Source organism: Notechis scutatus, chromosome Z (genome assembly GCF_049901735.1).
Source record: "Notechis scutatus isolate UNSWTSFEM ecotype Mainland chromosome Z, rNotScu1.2, whole genome shotgun sequence".
In the NCBI taxonomy this organism is placed as follows: Eukaryota; Metazoa; Chordata; class Lepidosauria; order Squamata; family Elapidae; genus Notechis; species Notechis scutatus.
In genome coordinates, this window is record NC_142025.1 from 23467007 (window position 1) to 23492421 (window position 25415).

Consider the following 25415-nt stretch of genomic DNA (forward strand, 5'->3'; position numbering starts at 1 on the left):
TATCTTAATATAAACATGTGTAGTAACACTAGGATTAGTAATGGTGGCCTGACTAGAAGCTAAAATAGAGGTAGAAATAAGAAACAGGTGGAATATTAGCAGATATAATTTATATATAATAGAATATAAGTAATAATTAGATGGAAAGATTAGAGGTTGAAAGATAGTATTACTATGTATCATAGATTAATAATATCATTGGCATTAAAATGGAACATTGAAATATTGAATAACTACTCTAAAACAATAATGGATATTAATACTAGGATTATATAAGTGTGATGATGATGATGATGATGATGATGATGATGATGATGATGATGATGATGATGATGATTATTATTATTATTATTATTATTATTATTATTATTATTATTATTATTATTATTATTATTATTATTATTATTAGTGACATTCACAGCCTTTGGGGCTGGTTGGTAGCTCAACAGCTCGAGTCCTAACCAAGGACCTAGAAACTATTCAGGTAGTGTCGGAGGATATAAGCTGTTCCAAGTAGGATTGTTGTTGTTGTTGTTATTATTATTATTATCATCATCATTATTATTCACAAAAATGACAGTGTATACAGCAAATGAGATAACTATGCTGGGTTTCGTATCACAAATCACTAGTCGAACACTTCCCAAGTGTTTAGGACTGTGTGATGTATCGGCAGATTATGTGAGCAGATTCCAGTAAAGTGGCCTTCTGCAGCTGACCAATGGTGATTTTGTCAGCACCAATTGTTTTTAAGTGCTTGCCTAGGTCTTTAGACACAGCACCCAGTGTGCCGAGTACCACTAGAACCACCTGCACTGGTTTATGCCAGAGTCTCTGCAGTTCGATTCTCAAGTCCTGATATCTGGTGCTTTTTCAAGTTGTTTCTCGTTGATTCTGCTTTCACCAGGTATGGCAATGTTGACGGTCCACACTTTTTTCTTCTCCACAATTGTGATATCTGGAGTATTGCATTCCAAAACTTTGTCAGTCTGTATTCGGAAGTCCTACAGTAGTTTTGCATGCTCATTTTCAACCACTTTTCAGGCTTAGGATCCCACCAGTTCTTTGCTACAGGCAGATGGTAGTTGTGACACAAGTTCCAGTGGTCCATCTGAGCAACTGTGTTGTGACATTGTTTGTAGTCAAGATTATTATTATTATTATTATTATTATTATTATTATTATTATTATTATTATTATTATTATTATTATTAAATCTTTAGTGAGATTCACAGCCTTTGGGGCTGGTTGGTAACTCAACAGCTCGAGTCCTAACCAAGGATCTAGGACAGGGGGGCAAACCACGGCCCGCTGGCCACATCCGGCCCGCTGGTCTGTCCAATCCGGCCCGCCCCTGAAAAAAATAGCTGGGCGTGGCGTATTGCCCTGTGCCGCGTGGCCCCCAAAGCTGCAAAACAGTGCGGAGCGCTCGGGGTAGGGAAAGAAAAGAACTTTGCAAAGGCCTCGGCTGGGAGTTCAAAATCACCTTCGAGTGCGACCTCTCCGAAGGTGAGTCCCCGCCGATCCCCTTTTTTTCCGGGGCTTCCAGGCTGGTTTGCAGGCTGGACCGTCTTCCTGCCGAGGAGCGGGAAGGTTCCGCCTGGTGGGCGGGCGGGCTGCTTGGAGGAGGCGACCCGGCGGTGCTCCAGCAGCAGCAACAGGCAGTTCCGCCCGGCTCCGCTCAGGTGTCCGGCTGGGGCTGTCAGGAGTTGCTACCGCCGGCGCAGCTCGCGCGGCTCCAGTCCTGCGTTGCCTTGGGAAGGAAAAGGCAAACCAGGAGCCACTGAGCCTGAGCCTCCGGTGCCGCTGCTCCCATTGCAAAGCACCGCCGCGGCTCTTCCTTTTGCCTTTCCCTTCCCCAGGCAACATGGGACTGGAGCCGCGCGGAGCCGCGCCGGTGGTAGCAACTCCTGACTCAAGGGGCCTCCGAGGGGAGGGGAAGGAGGAGAAGAGGGGGAAGGGGGCGATTCCCAAAAATCTTGTGCTGACCCGCCCGTCTGTCAAATTTTAAAAGTCAATGCGGCCCCGAGCCAAAAAGTTTGCCCACCCTGATCTAGGAACTGTTCAGATAGCATTGGAGGATATAAGCTGTTCCAAGTAGGGTGGTTTTTTGTAGAATCAGGGCATTCAAGTCTGATAAATTCAGGATTTCCAAATAGTAAGGCAGCCCTTTAGGTATTGCTCCAAGGGCTCCAATTACAATTGGGATAACATATGATTTCTTTTTCCAAAGTCGCTCAACTTCAATTTGTAAGTCCTGATACTTCGTGACTTTTTCCTGCTGCATGTCTACAATTCGTGCATCACCAGGTATTGCAATGTCAATGAACCAAACCCTTTTCTTCTCAACTATTGTTATGTCAGGTGTATTGTGGGCCAAATGCCTGTCCATCTGAATTCTGAAGTCCCACAAGATCTTGACTTTTTTATTTTCCAGAACCTTCTCAACCTGATGTTCCCAGTAGTTGTTACTATACTCAAATCCAAACTTTTGGCATAGTTTCCAGTGAATGATTTTAGCAACTCGGTTATTATTATTATTATTATTATTATTATTATTATTATTATTATTATTATTATTATTATTATTATTATTATTAATAATAATAATAATAATAATAATAATAATAATAATAATAATAATAATAATAATAATAATAATAATAATAATAATAATCGCAGAGTCAGCCAGATGTTCAGACTGGCATTTTTGTTCACCTATCGAGTCCTTACTAAGGACCTGGGATAGGCAAATCTGGATGTTTGATGGTGTTACAGATATTGCCGCAGGATGAAAGCTGTTCCAAGTAAAGCTACCTTCTGCAATTGACTGATGGCAAATTTGTCAATGCCTATGGTTTTCAAGTGGGGCTCCAGTTATTTTGGGACTGCACCCAAGGTGCCTATTACTATTGGTACTATCCTTGCTTGCCTTTGCCATAATCGTTCTATTTCTATTTGTAGGTTTTTGTATTTTGTTACCTTCTCCAGTTCTTTCTCTTCTATTCTGCTGTCTCCAAGCACTGCCACATCCATAACCAGACTTTTTTGTCTTTCTTATTGACAACTGTTAAGTCTGGGTGTTATGTGGCACGTGCCTGTCTGTCTGGATTCTGAAGTCCCAGAGCAATTTAGTTTTTTCATTTTCTATGACTATTTCTATTTTATGATCCCACCAGTTCTTGCTTACAGGCAAATTATATTTCTTGTAGATCTTCCAATGCACCATTGTTGCTACTTTGTCATGCCGCTGCTTGTAGTCAGTTTGTGCAATCTTCTTGCAGCAGCTTATCAGGTGGTCCACTATTTCTTCAGGTTCTTTGGATAGACAGCACTTACTGTCTGTTCCTGTCTTCTCAATTCTGGCTTTGTATACATTTGTTCTTAAGGCTTGGTTTTGCGCAGTCAGAATTAATCCCTTGGTGACTTTCTTTAACTTTCCTGCTCTTAGCCATTGCCAGGTCTTGTCATTATCTGCTTTCCCTGCTATTTTTTAATGTACTGGTCATGTAGTGCTTTGTCTTCCCATGCCTCCATTCTGTTCTTCATTTGGTCTTGTAGGCCAGTTTGGTCTCTCTGGTAGCCAGCAAGCCTTCCTGGCATATTAACTTTGGTTAATGAAGACACACTAATGAAGAAGTGCATCTTCTTCACTGTCCTTCAAAGATATCTTCCAAAGCCCCTTTTTCTTCTTCAACTATCTGATGTACTTGCAACATTCCACGCCCACCTATTTACCTTGGTAGGTAAAGTTTGCCAATGTCGCTGTGAGGATGAAGAACATGATTCATTGTCATTATTTTTCTGGTCTTCCTATCCGTTGTTTTTAATTCTGTTTGAATCCAGTTCACTATTCCAGCTGTGTATCTAATGACTGGTATTGCCCAGGTGTTGATTGCCTTGAAGGTATTTCCTCCATTGAGTTTGGACTTTAAGATCTTTTTCACCCTCTTGATGTATTCACTTCTATTTTTTTCTTGACTTCAGTATGCTTGATGTTGTCAGCTTGAAAGATACCCAGGTATTTGTAGTAATCATCTTCATCCAGACTCTTAATGTTATTTTCATGGGGCATCTTGATTCCTTCAGTTTTCACTATATATTTTTTTTGTAAATTTTATTTGAGATTTCACAAAGAGAAAAAAAAATACAAATAAAACATCTTTTTTGAAAGTAGCGTAATCCCGGGTTACATTTCTTCGTACAGACACAAATTCAGGTTCATGCTCATTTTTATATTCTATTCCATATCTTATTACTATTTTACATTTTCTACATAGCTTCCCCCCTCTTTTAATTTTCTCAATTTTATTTTAATTATCTCATCTCAATTCAAATCATTGTATTTATATTTTTTGTCTGTCCTGTTTCAATTATCTATTACCTTTTCTCATTAAACAAAATTTCTCCCGTAGTTACTGATTGGAGTATGACGCCTTTATATCTTTTCCCTAAAGTTATAACATTCAATATAATACATAACTTCCATTCGGATTCTGCTTGGTACATTCTTAAAATACCCACTGTATTCTTAAAAAAAGAAAAAAAATATAAATGTATATAATTAAAACAACATTCCATTCGAATTCAATTCTATCATTAATATTAATATTCATTAAAGTCTTAACATCTTTAACATTACTTTTCAATTAAATATCATACTTCTATGGGAACAATTATAAGCTTTCCATAGTTAATTCCACCCCCCTTACTTATATTTTATAAAACATGAACTAATTAAAATGTTCCCGTTCCTTCCTAATTCATTTTAATTTTATTTTATTTCACTTATTTTATTCACAAACATTTCACTAAATTGCACTAACTATTTTATCCCTCATTTTAATCATACGTTGTTTCCAATTTTCTAAAATGTTATTTCTATTACTAATATAACAATACAATCTTATGTACCTTTACAGAATCCCTTTTTCAGTTAGATTTTCACCCATTATCTCTAAATAGGTCCTGTTTCTCTATATCTTGCTCCGGTCCTTTGTAACTTCTTTTCCTTTCCTTCTTCCCTCTCTTCTTCTCTCTCTCCTTTTTACCCCCTTGTCTCTCTACCTCTATTTCTCTCTTCTGTATTACCCTTTTCTGTTGCTTTCCAGTATTATACTTATTTTTCAAATTATTATTTTTTCTTTGGTTGTTTTTTTAAGTCTTAAATTCTCCATTCTCTTCCCTTTTTCTTCCCCACATAAAATTGCTTGTTCATTAAAGATGGGCTTCTTCTTTGTCCCAGTTTTCTTGTTTTGCAGTCGTTTCATGTTGTTTCTCATAGTTCCAAATCTCCATTTCTAAGAATTGAAAAATGAAGCCAAAAGAACCCTTCCCTTCTTGTGCATCTTCTTTGTACTTTTTAAGTTCCATTTTCAATTCATCCAGAAGTGGTGCCATTGTATAAATTTTTAAACAACCACCCGATTGATTTCAGTCATTCAAATATAATAACCAAGAATCCAAAGATCACCAAATAATCCAAATACACTCAAGCTGTTTCTTTTCATTCTTTTTTTTCACTTTCTCTTCCTGGGGTTACTATTTAGTTACAAAGATTCAGTTAAAACGTATCTTTTAGAAGTCTTGTTGAAGTTTTACTGTAGATTCTTTGTAATTCCAGGCAGTCTCCTCCCTCTTCCAGATTCTGCCCTTATTCTTTTTCTCTCCCTTCCTGCTTATGAAAAAGAAAATTTTTAATGTCCAGAAATCTTTATTATCCCTTTGGCATTTTGTTTTATTTTCAGCTTAATTGCCTATTGATGTCAAAGTGGATTTTTCTGATTTCTTATTTAAGTCTCTTAGTTGTCAGTATAGGGAAGGAGAGAGAAGGAAAAAAAGCCAAACCTTTCCCTTTTCACTTTCCTTCGCTGCTTCCGACTCTTCTTTGGGAACGATGTTATTTTTTGTAAGTTTAAATTCCAGGGTATCTTAGTTGTTGCTTTTACAATTTAACCCGGTCAGCCAAAACTTTCACCTCTTATCTTCCTCCTGCACATTCTTTTCCGGTCAAGTTCTTCTTTGTGGTGGCCATTTCTGACCACCGCTGCAACCACCTTCGGGAAAGGGAGTAATGGCCAGCTGAGGAGGAGAGATGCGGCCTCCTCGACCCTGCTGGCAGTCTCCCCATCTTCACCACCTCTACGGGTGGCTTAGCCCCAAACCAGCCGGCTCGGGTGCTCCAGCGGCGAGCCCAGACAGAAACCGCGCACGATCGCAGATTTCTGTCTGTCGCCGAAGAAACTTCAAACCGGAAATCAGTTTTCACTATTTTTCCTTGTTTGATAGTGAGTGTGGCACAGTTGTCCAATCCAAACTCCATTGCAATATCTTGGCTATATACGAACAGTGTTGAGCAGCAATTCTATTTCAAATGGTGTTTTTCCATACAGCTTCAGATCATCCATGTAAAGGAGGTGGGATAGTCTGGCAGATGTTTTTGATGTTTGATAGCCATGGCCTGGGTTATTCAGTGTTGTTGACAGAGGCACAATGCAATGACAAATAGAAGTGGTGATAGTGAATCTCCCTGAAATATTCGTCTTTTGATTTATTTACTATTTATTTATAATTTTTATTTTTATTTTATATTATTATTGTTGTTGTTGTTGTTGCTGCTGCTGCTGCTGTTTGTATGAAAATAAATTATACCCAGAGGCCACACTGTTTATATAGTGATACTGATGTATATTTAAAAATACAAATCCTTTTTTAAAACATAGTCTCCTATCTTCCTAAAATATAAGCTTCAGAAGAGAATAACAAAGAAGGTATTCTAGAAAGCTGTTATGTAATTAAATAAATTTATCAAAATGTTATTTTGGAATCTTTCAAGATGTAAACTAGACATTGATATGATTAGTCCAATCCTCCCAAGCAGCATATTCTAATTTGCTGATAAACCAACCATATAAACTATTATGCCTAGATACAAAACCTAAACCAAATTGCTGTATGACAGTATCCCACCCCAAAATATGTGCAAAGCCTTCAAATATAGTTTATAAATGCTGTTTTAATTATATTCATACAAGACTTACCATAGTTTCATCTTGTATCACAGATGGTATGACTGACAATGATAGACTGGCGCTTGCTGTTGTTAAAGAACCAAGGGCACTATTTTTCAGCATCTCTGTAGAATTTGACTTTGATCCATGCCATACTAGGATATTTTCTAAAACAAGAAAAAAGTAATCTGCAATATCTTTCCTACAACATGCATTCCAGGTATTCAATGTGATGATGGGGGAATGACATAAAAAACCTTGATAAGAAATATCTCTTTCAGCATATTTCTATCTGGATACATCTCTGTGGAACAGCAGATCTCTCCAGAAAGTTTTAAGAGACATAAGGAAATTGTAATTTTAAAAGTTCCTGCTGCTGCCCTTTATAAGAACCTATGTACATATATACTTTGAACCAAACCAATGCCATGTTTAATAATTGCCAAGTGCAGAGTATAAAAATGATACCCAGCATGATGCAGAATATATCTGAGAACCCACAATGTGGTTGTGCCAAGTACAGAAAAACTGAGGAGTTCATGGGAAGAGCACTTCGCTGATGAGTTACTTTTTCACAAAACTTATTTTGCACATAGCTATAAAAGTGTTACAAACCAGCCTCTGCCATGGACATGCCATGGGAGAACACAGCATACATATCCGTTGTCTGTCAGAGGGACATTACATGTTTACTCCTGTAAGTATTTACCTTTAATAAAGGTTGTGATTATCACATTGGCTTTTGGGTCCTCTTTCTTAGACATCTCTCATGGATATAATCTACTGGAGGGCTTTTGGGCATTAAATAGCAAAGGTAGGCTTTGATGAATCAAAAACAGGAACGCAAAGGAAACAGGACAAGAACCTAGACAAAAATTTCTCCTGCTATTTTTAACCCATCTTACTTTTCTTTTGTCACTGCAATTATCAAAATGTTTCTATATTTATCTACTTTTCTGAGTATCTGTTGTAAATGACAATCTTCCAGTAAAATTATTTCATACTTGGTTCTTTTGAAATCAATAAAAACTCAATTTTTGACTGGTATGTGGCATTTAGCAGTTTAGTATTTTTACCCAGGCTAACACAGATGCTCTGGTACTTTTTTATTTCAGTGTGCTATTAATCATCTAAAATTGAATCTGAATATATTTATTTACTTTAAAAATTATCTTAACGTTTCTTTATAAAAAATCTGCTGGCACCTGAAATTTCTTTAGTCATTTGGCGTTCATAGCAGCAACCACAGCCAAGAATCTGCTTCAAATAGAACAATATAGGCATAGATGAATGAACAAACTGTCTTTTAGCTTAAAAATAAAGTTGAAGCAGTTTCTACTCCAAGGAGAAGACTATCTGATTATCCAGAATTTTACAAGTGCCATTTGTTCACACTGCACTGTTTGTGATGAAACAAAGAAAGAATTCCAGAAGCTTTTGTTTTTGCTTGCCTAGTGCTTTGTGCCTTAAAACATTCCAATGGCTTGAAACCAAAGCAAATATCACTGCTAGATCTTTGTGACTTTACTTTAAGCGATCTACAGAGGTAATGCTGTTGGCTCCAGAGTCCCGGGTTTACTGTGTAAAAAACCTCAAGCTCAAAATAATTCAAAGCATACATAGACAGGAAAGAAATATCAACACAGCTTGAAAACAAAGTTTCATTTAAAATGACACAACTGCTAAGTCTAAGAATATGACTCAACTCTACTGTAGGAATTCAATCAGGTAGGTTTGACATCTGATTGTTTATACTTATAGAATCAAAATTTCATATGCTGAGCCAAACTATACCAGTGTGATCAACTAAGTAAGAAATGCTTACATGTTAGGGTTTTCTTTGAATAGTAGAATTTCAGATTCATATGAGAAACATTGGGGTTTTTTTGTCATGCATCTCAAATACGAATGTTGTTTCAAATTGACATGGTTGAAATTCAAAACTATTGAAAGACTGCTACTTTAGAGTGGTGCATTTCTTTGATTTAAAAAAAGAATGAATATATTTTGAATCCAAGATAGCAGACAGACTGGGCCTTGTGGACTTGCTTAGGTTCCAGCAGCTGGGGAAATCTCCCATGGGAGCCCTGGGAGGTTTTGGCCACAATCTTGAATCAAAAAGCAGCCAAAGCCTATAGCTTTTAAGAAGAGATTGGACAATCATTTGTCTGAAATGGTATAGGGTTTCTTGCCTTAGCAGGGGGTTGGACTAGAAGACCTCCAAAGTTCCTTCCAACTCTGTTATTCTGAAATGATTGTGCCCATGCACCCTCTCATGGCCCTATGCTCCCAAAAATCCTTGTGGTTTGCAGAGGAGGTGAGGGTGCTGAAAAAGCCCAAATGACTGCTAGAGTGCCACTGGAAGAAAACTCAGAACAAACCAACTGGATATAAGTCACAGCCACTATTAAGGCCTACATGATGATGGTAAGAGCAGTGAAACACCACTATTTCTCCATTCTTGTTGCATCCACAGAGTGTTGCCTGATGGCCCTGGTCCCTCCTTGGGAAGGAAAGCTCACACAAACACTCACAGGGCTGTCAAGCATCTGATAAAATTGCTCAGATCTGTTTAGTTTGAGATCACACACGGAGCAGGTCCATTAGAGATACCCAGGGAACAGACTTGCCTAGTTATCCAGGAACAGTTTGACCCTATTGGACCTGAGGTAATAGATAGGTTCTTTGCAGCTGTCCTTGTTAGATCCTTGTACCTTCTGGATGGTAAAAGCCCTCAGAGAGCAACCAGCAGGTGAGTCCAGGCAGTGATTACATCATTGCAGGAGGGGTATTTCTGGCATCATTTAATGATGCCTCGATCCACCCCCACCTCAAGAAACCATCATTAGGCCCAATCTGCCAGCACAATTTCCCATCCAGTTTATCACCTCTACTTTTTTAGGAAAGGTGGTAGAAAAAGTTATTGCACTGCAGCTCCAGAGGGTCCTAGATGAAATAATGTGGACATCCTTCAGCTGGGTGTCAGCCTGCAAAACAACTTCAGCTGAAGCCAAACTTATTTCTGCTTCATTTCTTGATTGCCATTCAAGGGAGAGGGGGAGATCATGGGGGGGACTCAAGAATGGGGTGCCTCAGCTGGCAAGCCATAACATCCACCAGCCACCGTGAGAATCAAGGTTATGTCAATGGACACCTGTTGAGGTTTACTGGGAAGCTACATCTGGACTAAGATTGGCCCATGTAACCTGAGAGACACAAGGGGGTGGGGAGGTCTTATTCTTTTAACTATTCCTAAGCATGGGAATAATTTAGAACAGGGGTCCCCAACCACCAAGCCACGGACCAGTACCGGTCCGTGGATCACTTTGTACTGGGCCGCAAATAAAAATAAAATAAAAAAATGGCGGCTTTCTTCCCCTTCAGTGAATGCTGCTGGGATCAGGGATCAAGGACACAAATGAAAGAAGGGGAGGGAGGAAGCAACCAAAGCCTGTCCTACTCTCCGGCTCAGTGGCTTCGGTTTCCTCCCGCCTCGTTCCTCTCTCAGTCGCTCTCTTGCTCCTCCACCAGCCCAGGAAGAAACTGCTTCAAAGAAGCCGGCAGGGTGGCTTTTCCTGTTGGCGCAGCTCCTCCAAAGCGCCCGTTCACCCCCACCCCGCCGCCCTCGGTTCAATCCAGTGCTCCGTTCTGCCTGCCTGCCTGCCTTCGTTTCTGGTAGTTTCGGAGCAGCTTCGGCTGAGAATAATAACTATTCGCCTCTTTTACTATTTTCAAAAAAGATGCTTTACTTGTATTTTGTATGTGTGAAAACCCAAATAAAAGTTTATTTAAAAATTTTTTTTTGCTAGACCAATACTCGAATACAGTTCATCAGTCTGGAACCCACATTACGTATCTGATATTAACACAGTTGAGAAAGTCCAGAAATATTTCACAAGAAGAGTTCTCCACTCCTCTACTCGTTGCAGTAGAGGAGTCTGGAGGCATACCTTATGCCTCCAGACTCAAAATTCTAGACCTAGAAAACCTAGAACTATGCCGCCTTCAGTCCAATCTAAGTATAGTATATAAAATCATACATTGCAATGTCCTACCTCCATCAATGAATACTTCAGCTTCAACCATAACAACAGAAGAGCAAACAATAGATACAACTCAAGGTTAATCGCAACAAACTTGATTGCAGGAAATACGACTTCAGCAACAGAGTGGTCAATGTCTGGAATACTCTACCCGACTCTGGTTTCTTCCCCAAACCCCAAAAAGTTTAACCTTAGACTGTCTACTATTGACCTCACCCCTTTCCTAAGAGGTCTGTAGGGGGCATGTATAAATGCACCAACGTGCCTATCATCCCTGTACTATTGTTTGTTTTATTTTTATTTTTTATTTTTCTTATATGTATCCATGTATTCATAGCTATGTTTTTACTTATACCTATTATTTTGTGAGCAATTGACAAAAATAAATAAATAAATAAATAAAAACATGGCCTCTCCTTTGTGGGGTGCTACAGGATTTGGTATTCTCTGCACTCTTTTTAAATATCTATATGAAATTGCTGGGTGAGATCATCCAACACCATGGGATGAGATATTATCAGTATGCTGATGACATCCTGGTGATGCTGTGGCTGTTCTTTCCCAGTGTCTGGGGTCTTGATGGAGGACAACAAGCTTGTCAGTTGAATCCTGACAAGACAGAATGATTGTGGGTGCAAGATACCTCAGGATCCAGTGGTTATCATCTTTAATTCTGGATATGGTTGTACTACCCAAGTGCACAATCTGGAGTTCTCCTGGACTCATGACTCCTGCTCATAGAGCAGTTGTCAGTCATGGCTAGGAGGGCCTTTGCACAACTTTATGTGCAACTTTTTCACATAAAATTTTCATCCTTAAGTGGATCACGAGATGCTGAGCACAGTGATATCTCATACCCATATCTCAGTTGGATTACTGCAATTTAATCTAATGAAGTTACCCTTGGAGAATATTCAGAAGCTATAGTTGGTACAGAATGCAGTGGCATGCACAATTCTGGGGGCCTTTAGGGTGTCACATATAACACTGCTGTTACACAAGCTGCATTATTTACCAGTTTCTTCCAGGTCCAATACAAGGTGTTGATTATTACCTTTGAAATGCTACATGACATGGGTACAGCGTATTTGAGGAGCCATCTTACTCTAATGGAACTGGCCCACCATACTTGTACCTATCAGCTAAGGGATTCCAGCAGACAGGAAAATAACATTTGTACTGTGACCTTGACCCTGTGGAATACTCTACTCCCACCCATTTGGCCTTCTGGAAGGGCATTAAAACTTGGTTTTGCCAGTTGTCTTTGGACTCCAAAGGGGCACTCACTGCTGGAGGTGGTTGATGTGGTAAGAAGACTTTATCTCCAAATACCATTTTCTTGATTCCAGTTTTTCTGCATAGTTTTAAATTTTTAATTTATTTTCTATTTATCTTTTTATGTTCTGTAAGCTTCCCAGAGTCTATTGGGGAGGTGGACAGTATCTCAGATGGATGGATGATAGATGGATGGATGGATGGACGGATGGACAGACAGACATATATAGCAGTTAGACAGGTACAATTACCTCATCATTAAAAAAAAATTAAAAGCAAGAACAGCTAAATAACTCCGTACCTTCACATAGGCATTTAGAACTACAATACATTGATTCAACATCTTCATTATAGTTCTTTGAATTAATCTAATTTAAAAATAATGCTTTGGTACAGTATGCATTCATATATTATTGGTAAAAACATCTTTATGATTTTCTCTCCCAGGTATATGTATAAATACTGTTGAAATGACTTTCGTGTTATTCTCAATAAATTTTAATATTGGCATAGTTTGTTATTCACTGAGATTCCATGATCCCCTTTTGATATATTTTGATTAAAAACCACATGAAGTTTTCATCTACTGTAGCTAGTCATATGGCAACTACCATATGAGCAGTAAGGGACAACAAAAAATAAAGTAAGAAACCAGCCAACTACACACCTGAAAGCAATGTCCTGTTCCGGGCTACACTCACTTGGCTTATATTCTGTTGAAGCAAATGCAGACATTCTCCCAGGCAACTGAGAGCAGCAGCAGAAGTAGCTTTTAAAAGCAGCAAGTCTTGATCAAAGGCAGAAAGAGGACCAGAACCTGGAAGGGATTCAATGCCTTGCACAAGGTTCTTCTGTTGTCCTTCCACTTGGGCCATAATCTGCAAGTACATATTTTATTCAAATTTATATAAATACAAAATCTAATTTCACAAAAAGTTAATTCCATGGCATCCCATTCTCTGAGATGCGATATAATGTTACCCTTTTAAATGGGTATAAAAAGTAAAATAAAGTAGAGTGAAAATAGACTAATTGATAAGAAAATATGAGTCCTTTATGAAAAAGTAGCAGAAATGAGGATAACAGAAAGTTATATAACATGAATATACTAAAAGCTAGAGCCCACTGCAACTACATAGCCAAAAAGGCATTAGGAGTTGTTAACCTAATCCTACGTAGCTTTTCTCTGGTAATATCACACTACTAACCAGAGCATACAAAACATTTGCTAGACCAATACTCGAATACAGTTCATCAGTCTGGAACCCACATTACGTATCTGATATTAGCACAATTGAGAAAGTCCAGAAATATTTCACAAGAAGAGTTCTCCACTCCTCTACTCGTTGTAGAATACCTTATGCCACCAGACTTGAAATTCTAGAACTAGAAAACCTTGAATTACGCCGTCTTCGGTCTGATTTAAGCATGGTATGTAAAATCATACATTGCAATGTCCTACCTGTCAATGAATACTTCAGCTTCAACCATAACAACACAAGAGCACACAATAGATACAAACTCAAAGTTAACCGCACCAAACTTGATTGCAGGAAATACGACTTCAGCAATAGAGTGGTCAATGTCTGGAATACTCTACCCGACTCTGTAGTTTCTTCCCCAAACCCCAAAAACTTTAACCTTAGACTGTCTACTATTGACCTCACCCCTTTCCTAAGAGGTCTGTAGGGGGCGTGCATAAGCGCACCAACGTGCCTACCGTCCCTGTCCTATTGTTTCTCTTATTCTTGTATTTTTCTTATATGTACCCATTTCATGTATTCACAACTATGTATACACTTATACTTATTATCTTGTAAACAATTGGCAAATCAAATAAATAAATAAATAAATAAAAGATGGTTGTAAAGAATGTACTGAAAGAGTACACTTAAAGAAGGAGAGAAAGGGAAACTTTGATGGAAATAAAAAGTGCAATGAAATATGTAGAGAAAGTTAAACGTGCCCATAATAAAACGACTAAAAATAAAAATAAAGATTCATAATGACTTGGGATGAAATGAAGTGAGAAAATGCTACAAGGACTATTACAAAGATTTTATGACAAATACAGTGATAAACTCATAAACACTTTGAGAAGATTGAAAAAATAGGGAAGTTTTTTTTACTATTCTTTATTATAATAGTAAAGAGTAGAAAACTGTTAAAATATGGATATGGTTTGCTTATGGAGTATATTGGACAACTGGTATAATGCAATAAAGACTGCATCTTGGTCTAACAATTGGGAGAACACTGTTACTAGGTAGAGATATTAGTTTGTCCATTACCCCTAGAAAGTGTTTCTCAGAATCAAAATGTATACAAAGACTATAATTAGATGCATATAGAGTCCAAGGGTGGTATGACGAACCTTATACTTGCATATTGTTACAATAAATCCATCTTTCCCAAAGTTTCATTGTATTGTTTTTATTGTTCATTTGTGTTCATTTTTGGGTGTTTGGATTTTTAGGGAGTACTTAATAATATAAGATTATACTAAAAGCAGTGCAACAGAAAATGTATAGGAATCTTTATTTTTTTAAAAATCAGGTTTTAGATTGATCTTTATTTTCAAAACTTATCTGGAACAACATAGATTCTGTAAGCATCTTTAAATGAAAAAGCAGATAAAAGTGAGCAAGGTGAGAACTAGACAGGTAGCAGAAAGCCATCTTAACAGTCTTTCATCTGGTAAATGGATGCTTTCTTATTGGCTGTCTCTACATTAGCAATTATTTTGGCTATAGACAGCTTCTTATGAGAACATGCATGATATATTCTAAACTAAAGATCATCACCAGCCAACAGAATCAAATAATGCCACTCATCTTCACCCTGAATTAAAACAATCACAACTGACACAATAGCTACTGCCTTGACATGTTGCTGACATATTTAATCTAACCTCAACTGCCAACATTGTACTACTAACGATAACATGCTACAAAGCCTGAATTTAAGTAGTCATAATATATAGCTTTGATTTTTAAGAGAGGCAACCTAACCAGTACCCTAACAACTTTAAAATTTCAAATCCAATTATAAGGTATGTTAATACACCTTATAGGAAACTGGACTAATGGAAAATAGCAAAGATACAACATTTATACAAAAGAGAATTGCTTTACCCAATTCTTAGTACATTATGTGCTAGGTTTGAAATTCGACTGTTATGTTATATACCATGATGTATCAAATCCTTTTTTAAAAAATCCCATTATATTTAAAAATTTACCATCTATAACCTCAATGTTTTGCCTCTTTATGAAGCATTCAAACCACAGTTCCATTAGCAAAAGCTTTCACAGTTGAGGCGTTCCCTTTTAAAAAAATAATTGCTATATACATGTTTAATATTACATGTTTTTACATGTAGTTGGAACATTTGCATGTAAACATTGGAAAAGTGAGGAAACTCCTACAGATGAAAATATAATTTAAAAATATTAGATTGTGTGAAAATGGATAGGTTAACATTAAAGATATAGGACAAAGAAGATACAGAATATTTTTTAACCTGGGATTTATTTGTTATGGTTAGATAATAAAGGTAGAAATTAAAAGTTGGAAGAATACCATAATATATAAGAATATTATTATTACTATCATTATGTATATGTAAATTGACTCAGACAATACACTATTTATTAAGCACTTATATATGTTAAAGAAAAATGTATAAATAAAATTATAAAAAAACAATAAAATTAGTAGCTAGCTTTTAAGAATTTCAACTATTTAGACAAATTATTAGTATTAAATTTTTATAGTATTCTATAGTACCAAGAAGAAAAATATATAAATGAATATCTAATCATGTACTCCATAGATTACATCACATTTTCACCCGTAGAAGAATTTCACATAATTCTTACTTCTCTGACTCCATGAAGCTGGCAGGGATACTGAGGTTTGGTTTTTCGGGCTACCACAGGGGATTTGTGATGTGTAATGGTGACAACTGGAGGCCCACTCTGATTTACAATTTTTTGAGAATTGAGAGATGTGGAGTTAGTTGTTCCAAGGGGCAACAAAGTCAAGCTTTTTCCTTGTGAGGTCAAAGTGCTCTAGAAAAATTAGAGAGTTAAAGTAAAATGATATGCAAAATGAGGATTTCTCCTAAATAACAAAAACATATTTGTATTTGTGAAGAAATGAAAGCATTGTTGTTATTTATTTTTCTAAAGTAATATTTTTATTGGTGTGGCATTCAAAATAGTCAAAAAACAAGACATCTAATTCAATAAAATAAAATGTAATCTAAAATTACTGTCAATTAAATGTCAAAAATCTTGTTAAAGAGGAGTCTTGATCTTTTCTATGACCTCTTGATGAAAAGAATGGAAGTTCAGGTATTTGATAGTTTGACAGCCATATACCCAGCACACTTTTGAAAATAGCAATCAGGTTTCTGCTGTTGTAAAAGAATTCAGCTTGAAGTTCAGAGAGGCATGTGAGATCAACTCAATTCTAAATCTGAATTCTAAGTCTATAGATCTCTACGGAGATTCTCAATCATCCAGGTCATGGTTGTCCTAAAGGTGTTTTTTCAAGAGGCAATTAAACTTTCTGGTTTTTCTTTGAAGATGTTCTGCTTCTCATCCAAGAAACAGACCTGAAGAAGCTTCTTGGATGAGAAGTGAAACGTCTTCAAAGAAAAACCAGAAAGTCCAGTTGCCTCTTGAAAAAACACCTATGGGACTAAGTCTACAGAGTTCATATTTCTTTCCAATGAATCTACTGCTTTCAGAACACATTCCTTTTTTGAATCTAATTTATCTATGATTAGATGAATCTGAATACTTTCCATAACCATTATTATTTCATCAAACTTTTTTAAAAAGCTTTCAAATAAGTACTGCATATACTACACCAAACAATCTTTTTTTCAAATGTCAGCCACATTTGCTTGTCTGTAACATGATACATCATTGCTTTGTTTAACTTGGCAGCAATAGATAACAAAACAGGAATCTTCAGAATGAAAAACCAACTAAAAAAACCAGGATATTTCTGGATATTTCAATCAAAAATTAATCCTTCTTGCTTAAAAGTCTGTCTGACCAATTTGGCCCCCATCTTCACCTGAATCTTCAATAAATCACTAGAGATGTGCTATGTTCCTTCTTGCTTCAAATGCTCTACTGTCATCCCAGTGCCAAAGAAGCCCTCCATCAGGGAACTGAATGACTACAGACCAGTTTCTCTAACATCTGTAGTTATGAAAACCTTTGAAAGTTAGTGCTGTCCCATCTAAAAACCATCACGGTTCCACTGTTAGATCCCATGCAGTTTGCATACCGAGCAAATAGATCGACAGATGATGCTGTTAATATGGCTCTGCACTATATCCTACAACATCTCCAAATACCTTCGCAAGGGTCCTCTTTGTAGACCGTTCAGCATTTAATATCATCATTCCAGACATTCTTCTAACTAAACTAAACCAGCTAATGGTACCTGAACATACTTGTAAGTGAATCATAAGCTTCCTAACCATGAGGAAGCATCAGGTGAAGCTAGGCAGAATCACATCTGATACCTGTACAATTAGCACAGGGCCCCCAAGGCTATGTCCTTTCTCCACTTCTCCCTATATACCAATGACTGCATCTCAAACGATCCATCTGTTAAAATACTGAAGTCTGCAGATGATACGATTGGTCTCATTCGAGATAACGATGAATCCGCATACAGACAGGAGGTTGTACAACTTGCCTCCTTGTGTAACCGGAACAATCTGGAACTGAACAACTCAAAACTGTAGAAATGATGGTAGACTTTAGGAGAAGCCCTCCCATACTACCACCTCTTACAATATTAGACAACACAGTATCAACAAAGTAAGGTTTTTAAGAACCCAAAGTGTTCCCCCAATCGTGAGTCATGGCTACATTTCAATACCATCAGTCTTAAAGTATTGGATACATAAATTTTGGTTCCCTTCCAAGCCAATTTTGGTTCCATTCATTCATTGTCAAATCAGTTTGATGTTCAACAAACCATGGTCCTGCTTTCAATTTGGTTGTCAGTTTGTCTTCTAGGCATCTGGGACTGCAGTTGGCTTGGCCTTGGGTGGTTACTTGGCCTGCGGGTTGGGCTTCTGATATCATAGTTTGCACTACCACTTCCCGGCGACTGTCAAATTGGGGTTTTCTCAACAAGGCACCTGCCAATATGTCCCCCCAGGATATATTTCATTTAAAGTTGAATCTCTTGAAGTATTGAGCCCAGAGGACTTGTTTAAGTGATAGATTCCGAGGTGTCTTTAGAGCCTCGAGGTTCTTATGGTCAGTCCACACCTCAAAAGGCTCCTTCACTCCTTCCAGGAAATGCCTCCAAGATAGTAAAGCCCATCGCTTGGCAAACGCCTCTTTTTCCCAAACCGCCCACCTACACTGTCAACTTTTTGGACACATAAGTGCAAGGCATTAGCTGGTCTTGAGAGTTCTTCTGGAGAAGAATTGCTGAAACAGCCACATCACTAGCATCAGCTGGGATTATAAAAGATTTGGTAGGATCTGGGTGCCAGAGGATGGTCTCAGCGGCAAATAGGCATTTTAATGTTTCAAAAGATTTTTGACAGTCTATTGTCCAAGCAAGGGGTTGATTGGGTTTTGGTTTGGCTGGGGAAGGCCCAATTTTCAGTAACTCTGTTAAAGGGAGGGCGACCTTGGCAAATGAAGGAATAAATTGTCTATAGAAATTTGCAAAACTCAAAAAGCTTTGAAGTTGCTTACATGTTTTGGGGGATTGCCAGTCTAGCACCTCTTTCACTTTTCCACGGTCCATCTCAAACCCCTGGTTAGACACTCAGTAACCCAGGTAATCCAATGACTTTTTATGTAATTCACATTTTGACAGCTTTACATTTAACTTGGTGGCTAAAAGTTTTTTCAGTACTTGTCGGACCAATTTGACATGTTCTTCTATGGTTTCACTGAATATAAGAATGTCACCCAAGTAAAGAACCCCTTTGTATAGGTGTGGATGCAATACTTCATTGATGAGTTGCATAAATACTGGGGGGGGGGCTGGATTCCAAAAGGTGTGACTTGGAATTGGAAACTACCCAGAGGGCAGTTGAAAGCAGTTTTCCATTTGTCTCCCTCCTTTATGCAAACTCAGTAGTAGGCTTCTCTCAGATCTAGTTTGGTAAAGATCTTGCCTTTAGACAGGTGATTTAATAAGTCCTTCATGAGGGGGAGGGGATACATGTTTTTTATGCACACTGCATTCATACCCCTAAAATCCAGACATAATCTTATGCCGCCATCTTTTTTTTCTTTAAACAATACTGGGGCTGCCAACCTAGATTTGGCAGGTTCAATGAAACCTCTGTCCAAATTGTTGTTGATGTAATTTCTCAACTCGGTCATTTCAGCTGGTGTCATGGAATACATCTTTGGTTTGGGCAGTTTTGCCCCAGGTTCTAACTCTATGGCACAATCAGTGGCTCAATTGGGGGGGGAGGTGTTAAAATGTTGCATTCCTCTTCAGAAAACCTCAGCCAAATATCTGTATTCTTTAGGGACTTAGGGCTTGCCTGGAGGATAGTCTGAAATGGTGGCTGCTGGTTGGGGATCTTTGTTGGGTGGTAGTTTCTTTGTGGGAGGGAGGGGGATAATGGGCCAACCCCTATTATGATTTTTTGGTATCCCTCTTCCCACTTGATGCTAGGGGCCATTTATCCAGCCAAACAAGTCCCACTATTATAGATTCCTACACTTTTGGAGTCACTACAAAACATATAATCTCGCTGTGTCTGCCCATCTCTAGTTTGATTAGCTCTGTAATTTGAGTGGTGGGAACTCCTCCACTTAAAGTTCTGTCTACTTGTTCAAACCTGATTGGGCATTTCAGGGCTTTAGTCTTTATTCCTAATTGTTCAACGATGGGGAGGCCAATAAGGCATCTGTAACACCCGGTATCTATTACTGCTTCTATCTCCCGTGCCCCGTATCAGGCACCACCAACTTCACCTTAACTGTAAAAAGGATGAATGGCCACATTCACCATGGGCCCCTCTTCTTCATCTGCCTCTGAGGGGAGGATTTCTTGGGCCGGAAGTTCCTTGCTCCCTTCTGTGGGGAGGGGATCTTCAACATTTTACGATAATTGGAACTCTTGGTATAATTGGTTAGTCCAGAGATAAACTGCTTAATGGACAATGGGTAATTTAAGCATAGATATCGATAAGATGTGTGTATTCAAATTAAGGTAGGAGAATTGGATCTTGCAGACTGTCAAAAAGGATATTGTTTGTTTTTAAACGCATCTTTTTTTTTTCTTTTTTCTCTTTCTCTTCCTTTGTTTCTTTCTTTCTTTTACATCTCCTCTTCTCTTTTCTTTCCAGTTTGTAAGACCGAGTGTTCTTTTTTTGTTTTTTCCTTTTGTGTATGTAATGTCGATATGTTTTTAATTGTAAATTTAATAAAATTTATTTAAAAAAAAAAAAAAAAAAAAAAAAAGAAGCAGCTTCAGCAGGTCTGGTCAGAGGCCGTCTGGCCACCGTTGTCTTAGGAGGGCCTTCAGAGGGTGGGTTGATTTCTCACGTGGGTTGATTTCTCAGTCCAGCCTAAGAGACATGGCATATCAATCCTATCTGTGGTATTCCTCTGATGTTGCAGGATTTTTTAACTTCTGGGTCAATTGCATTCTAAAAGTAGTGCAGAAGTATTCTGTCAGGCCAATTCCTGAGATTGCTTGCAAACCTTCTAAAGTTCCATACAAAGTCTTTTAAGGGTCGCTTGCCTTGTTTCATTTCCACTATTTTGTCTTCACTTTCCCCAATTCTATCAGGATTCTCGAACCTAAACCTAGAATTGAAGGAAGGCATTGATATCCTGTAGTTCTGGTGCTTCCTCTTAGTGCAATTGAGCTACCCAATCTGAAGCATCACCCTCATTCATTCCATCTGTGATTGTGGAAACCAGGTCATGATGTTGCATATTGGTTTCCAAATTGATCCGTGTGGGACCAGATTCGAGTAAGGAAATAAGCAGAGTATTCATGCTGTCCGTCAAATCTTGCTTTGAAGAGACTTCCGGTTTGCAGGGCTTTGGTGGCAGGCAGGAATCCGCGATCGTGAGCGGTTTCTGCCTGGGTTCGCCGCTGAAGCGTCCCAAGTCAGTTGGCTTCGGGGCTAAGCCACCCCGTAGAGGTGGCAAAGAGGGGGGAGATCCCAGCAGGGTTGAGGAAAGGGAGTTTACCCTTTCCCAAAGGTGGTAAGATCAGCGGTCAGAAATGGCCGCCTCAAAGAAGCACTCATCTGGAAAAGAAAGTGCAGGAGGAAGTTAAGAAGTGAAAGTTTTGGCTGACTGGGATAAGAAGCAACAACTAAGGTATCCTGGAATTTAAATTTTAAAAAAGATACATCGCTCCCAAGGAAGATTCGGAAGCAGCGAATGAAAGTGAAAAGGGAAAGTTTTTTTTCACTCTCCTTCCTAACGTTGACAGAGAACAGAGATGAACGAGAAATCGGAAAAACCCGCTTTGGCATCAATAGGTAATTAAACTGGATAATTAAATGTCAAGGGGATAATAAGGATTTCTGAACACTTTAAAAAAAAACTTTTTTTGCTGTAAGTGGGAAGAGAGAGGAAAAGAATAAGAGCAGGATTTGGAAAGAGGAGACTGCCTAGAATTTTAAAAAATCTGATTCAATCCTAACAAGACTTCTAAAAGATACATTTTAACTGGAACTTTGTAACTAAACAGTAACCCCAGGAAGAGAAAGTGAAAAAAGAAAAAAGTGTTAAAAGAAACAGCTTGTGTGTATTTGGATTGCTTGGTGACTTTGGGACTTTTGGAAATTATATTTGAATGACTAAAAACACTTGGGTGGTTGTTTGGAAAAAATTTTTACAATGGTATCACTTGTGGATGAACTGAAAATGGAATTTAAAAAATACAAAGAAGAGGAACAAGAAGGGAAGGGCTCTCTTGGCTCTGTTTTTCAATTCTTAGAAATGGCGATCTGTACCTACGAGAAACTACAAGAAAAGACTGCGCAACAAGAAGATTGGGACAAAGAAGAAGCCATCTTTAACGAACAAGTAACTTTACTTGGGGAAGAAAGGGGAAAGGAGGGAAAGAAAATGGAGACTTTAAGACTTAAAAAAAACAACCAAAAAAGGGAAAAATAAGGTGAAAAGTGGATATAATGTTAGAAAGCAACAGAAAAGGGGAACAAAGAAGAGGGAAATGGAGGTGGAGAGACAAGGGGGTAAAAAGGGCAGAGAGAAGAAGCAAGGGAGGAAGGAAGGGAAGAGAAGCTACAAAGGTGTGGAGCAAGATGTAAAGAAACAGGACTTATTTAGAGATAATGGGTAAAAACTTAACTGAAAAAGTCATTCTGCAAAGGTACATAAGATTGTATTGTTATATTTGTATTAGAAATAATGTTAAAAAATTGGAAACAACATATGATTAAAAAGTGGGATAAAATACTCAGTGTAATTCAGCGAAACCTTTGTGAACAAAATAAATGAAATGAAATAAATGAGAGAATTGAATTAGGAAGGAATGGGAACATTTTAATGACACAATGTTTTAAAATATAAGTGAAGTGGGGGGGAAATAACTATGGAAAGTTTATAAGTGTTCCCATAGAAATATGATACTTGTTTGAAAAGTAATATGTAAAATGTTTAAGATTTAAATGAATATTAATATTAATGATAGATTTGAATTGGTATGCATTGTTGTTTTAATTATATTATATATTTATAATTTTTTCTCTTTTTAAAATATAGTGTGTAACTTTAGAATGTACTAAAGCAGAATCTGAATGGAAGTTATGTATTATACTAAGTGTTATAAATTTAGGGGAAAGAGATAAAGACGTCATACTCCAATCAGTGATTACAGGAGAAATTTTATTTAATGAGAAAAGATAATAGACAGCTGGAAACAGGACAGACAAAGAATATAAGTATAATGATCTGAACTGAGATGAAATAAATAAAATAAAATTAAGAAAGTTAAAAGAGGGGAGAAGCTATATAGAAAATGTAGAATGGTAATAAGATATGGAATGGTATATAAAATGAGCATGAATTTGAATTTGTGTCTGTACGAAGAGATGTAACCCGGGATCAAGCTGCTTTCCAAAAAGATGTTTTATGCTTTTATGTTTTGTTTGTTTATGTTTGTTTTTAAAAATCAATAAAATTAAAAAAAAAATCTTGCTTTGAAAGCCACTTGATTTGGTGGGGGGGTTGGCATAGCAGCTGCAGGCTGAGCTGGAATGTGTTGAGCTGGCTGTGAAATGTAGGGGCCCTGTAAGGGTACTCCAAAGGGCGATTGAATTGGAACCTGCTAAGCAGGGCCTGTTTATAGAATTCTTCTCCGGGTTGGGAAGAAGCAGGGAGTTGTAGTCTGCTGCCTATGCAGATCCCTTTGTTGAGAAGGGATTGCTGCTTCTCTTTGGGTCCAGGGTGTTCCCGAACCAAGTGGTGCAACGGGTGCTGGATAACTGGATACACTGGCATTGGGCCCACCCTTGACCAGGATAAAATCCCCACCCTGGAGGAATACTCTCTGAAGGGAGTAATCTCCTTGCTGGTTGTGGAGGGTAAGGAATTGGGGTTTGTAACGTACCCAATGCTGGCTGTATCTGCTGTCTCTCCCATGCTGCTTGGGTCTGCTGGGCTGGGGTGATCCTTAGGTAATCTCCAACCACTGTCGAAATTTTGACTAGGGAAAGTAAAGGTGGACTGCATTAAGACCCAGCTTGTCTGGAGAGGTTGTGGCTGTGATACATAACTTTCTACCTTAAGTGGCTGGAATTGCTCTGGGATCCTTGCCAACAACTGGCTTTGGGATGGAAGCACCAGGGTTCAGTCTTGGGAGTTGTTTGATTCCAACGTTCCCTCACTTCTTCACTCTGTATCATGGGCCACCCTCAGAGGGCTGGAGAAGGAAAGGCATTCAGGCAGATTCTCCTCCAGTCTCACCTCTGGATTCAGCTCCATCTGGCAGCTTTTCCATGAATCTGTCTCCTGAGGCTGGTTGCCTGATCTCCGTCTCTCTTCTGCAGCTTCTATCACTTGAAAAAATTCTTAAGAAGCGGGGCTGGGGGCCTCAATTAGTTCTCTGGTGTCAATCCCCCTAGACCCTTCTGTAGCTTCTTCCCTTCATCTTCACTGAGTCTTTGCACTGCTCCAATTTTGGAGTCAGTGATGGGGGCTCAGCACCCCTGACAGCCCCCTTTTGGGGTGCTGGAGTTTGTAGGAGTTTCGGGATGTCAGCGTTCCAGCAAACCTCCATTCCAATCAATTACTCTGAGACAGACATATCTCAAAGGTATCTTTATTTGGATAGTAAACTGGCACATCTGTTGAATCCCGAAATTGAAAGTTCCTTGCAAAAGTCAAAACCACAAATCCATCCCCCCTTAGCCATCACATCACATGGTCCAATCACCATCCGCCCTAAAGTAAGATTCCCATTTCCTTATACGCCACACTCAGTGACCTTGAACCAAACCAAATAATTTTTATTTTATACTCAAATGAATTCCTCCCTCCCACTTTCACAGACCCAACTGTGGCAACTTGGGAGCATCAAATCTCAATACGGCTTCCAAAGCTGACATTATCACTCTAGATTATATGCCCACAAAACCTTGAGACCTAGCTTTACCACCATTCCAGAGAACCTGATGGCTCCACAGAAGTTGATTATATGGTTTGTATATTTTAATTTTATAGCATTTTAAATTTGTAATAATTTTATATGTCTACAATTATTTTATATATTTGTTGTTTTCACTGATTGTTGTATATCACTCAGTCACTTTTTGTATAATGGCCAGGTACATAAATATGATAAATAAATTATACAATGGCCAATGGTTCTGTTATTTGCAATTATTAGATTTAAAATAGCAAAATAATGTATGTTTTGAACATTGTTAGACTGAATTTGAAATAGAATTGTATACAAGTGATAAGCATATAATTGCTAAAACATATAAACTTTTATTGACATGTGAAACAGAAGATCAAGTGAAGTAATGTATGATAAAGAGGAGTAAAAATTTGATTACAATATACAGATGGGACAATGGGAAATA

At 38.0% G+C, this 25415-nt stretch overlaps 1 protein-coding gene across 1 annotated transcript in view; it reads right to left on the bottom strand.

The window, feature by feature from the left end:
- Positions 1 to 21348, bottom strand: part of OSBPL10 (oxysterol binding protein like 10) — an 83607-nt gene extending 62259 nt beyond the window's left edge. Inside the window, exons 1-4 of the mRNA XM_026681345.2 lie at positions 21220 to 21348; positions 16210 to 16401; positions 12996 to 13206; positions 7041 to 7177 (exon numbers count right to left, since the gene is read on the bottom strand). Of these exons, the coding sequence (XP_026537130.2) occupies positions 7041 to 7177; positions 12996 to 13206; positions 16210 to 16401; positions 21220 to 21348 (669 nt within the window). The remainder of the gene's footprint in view (positions 1 to 7040; positions 7178 to 12995; positions 13207 to 16209; positions 16402 to 21219) is intronic.
- Positions 21349 to 25415: the final 4067 nt, after the last annotated feature.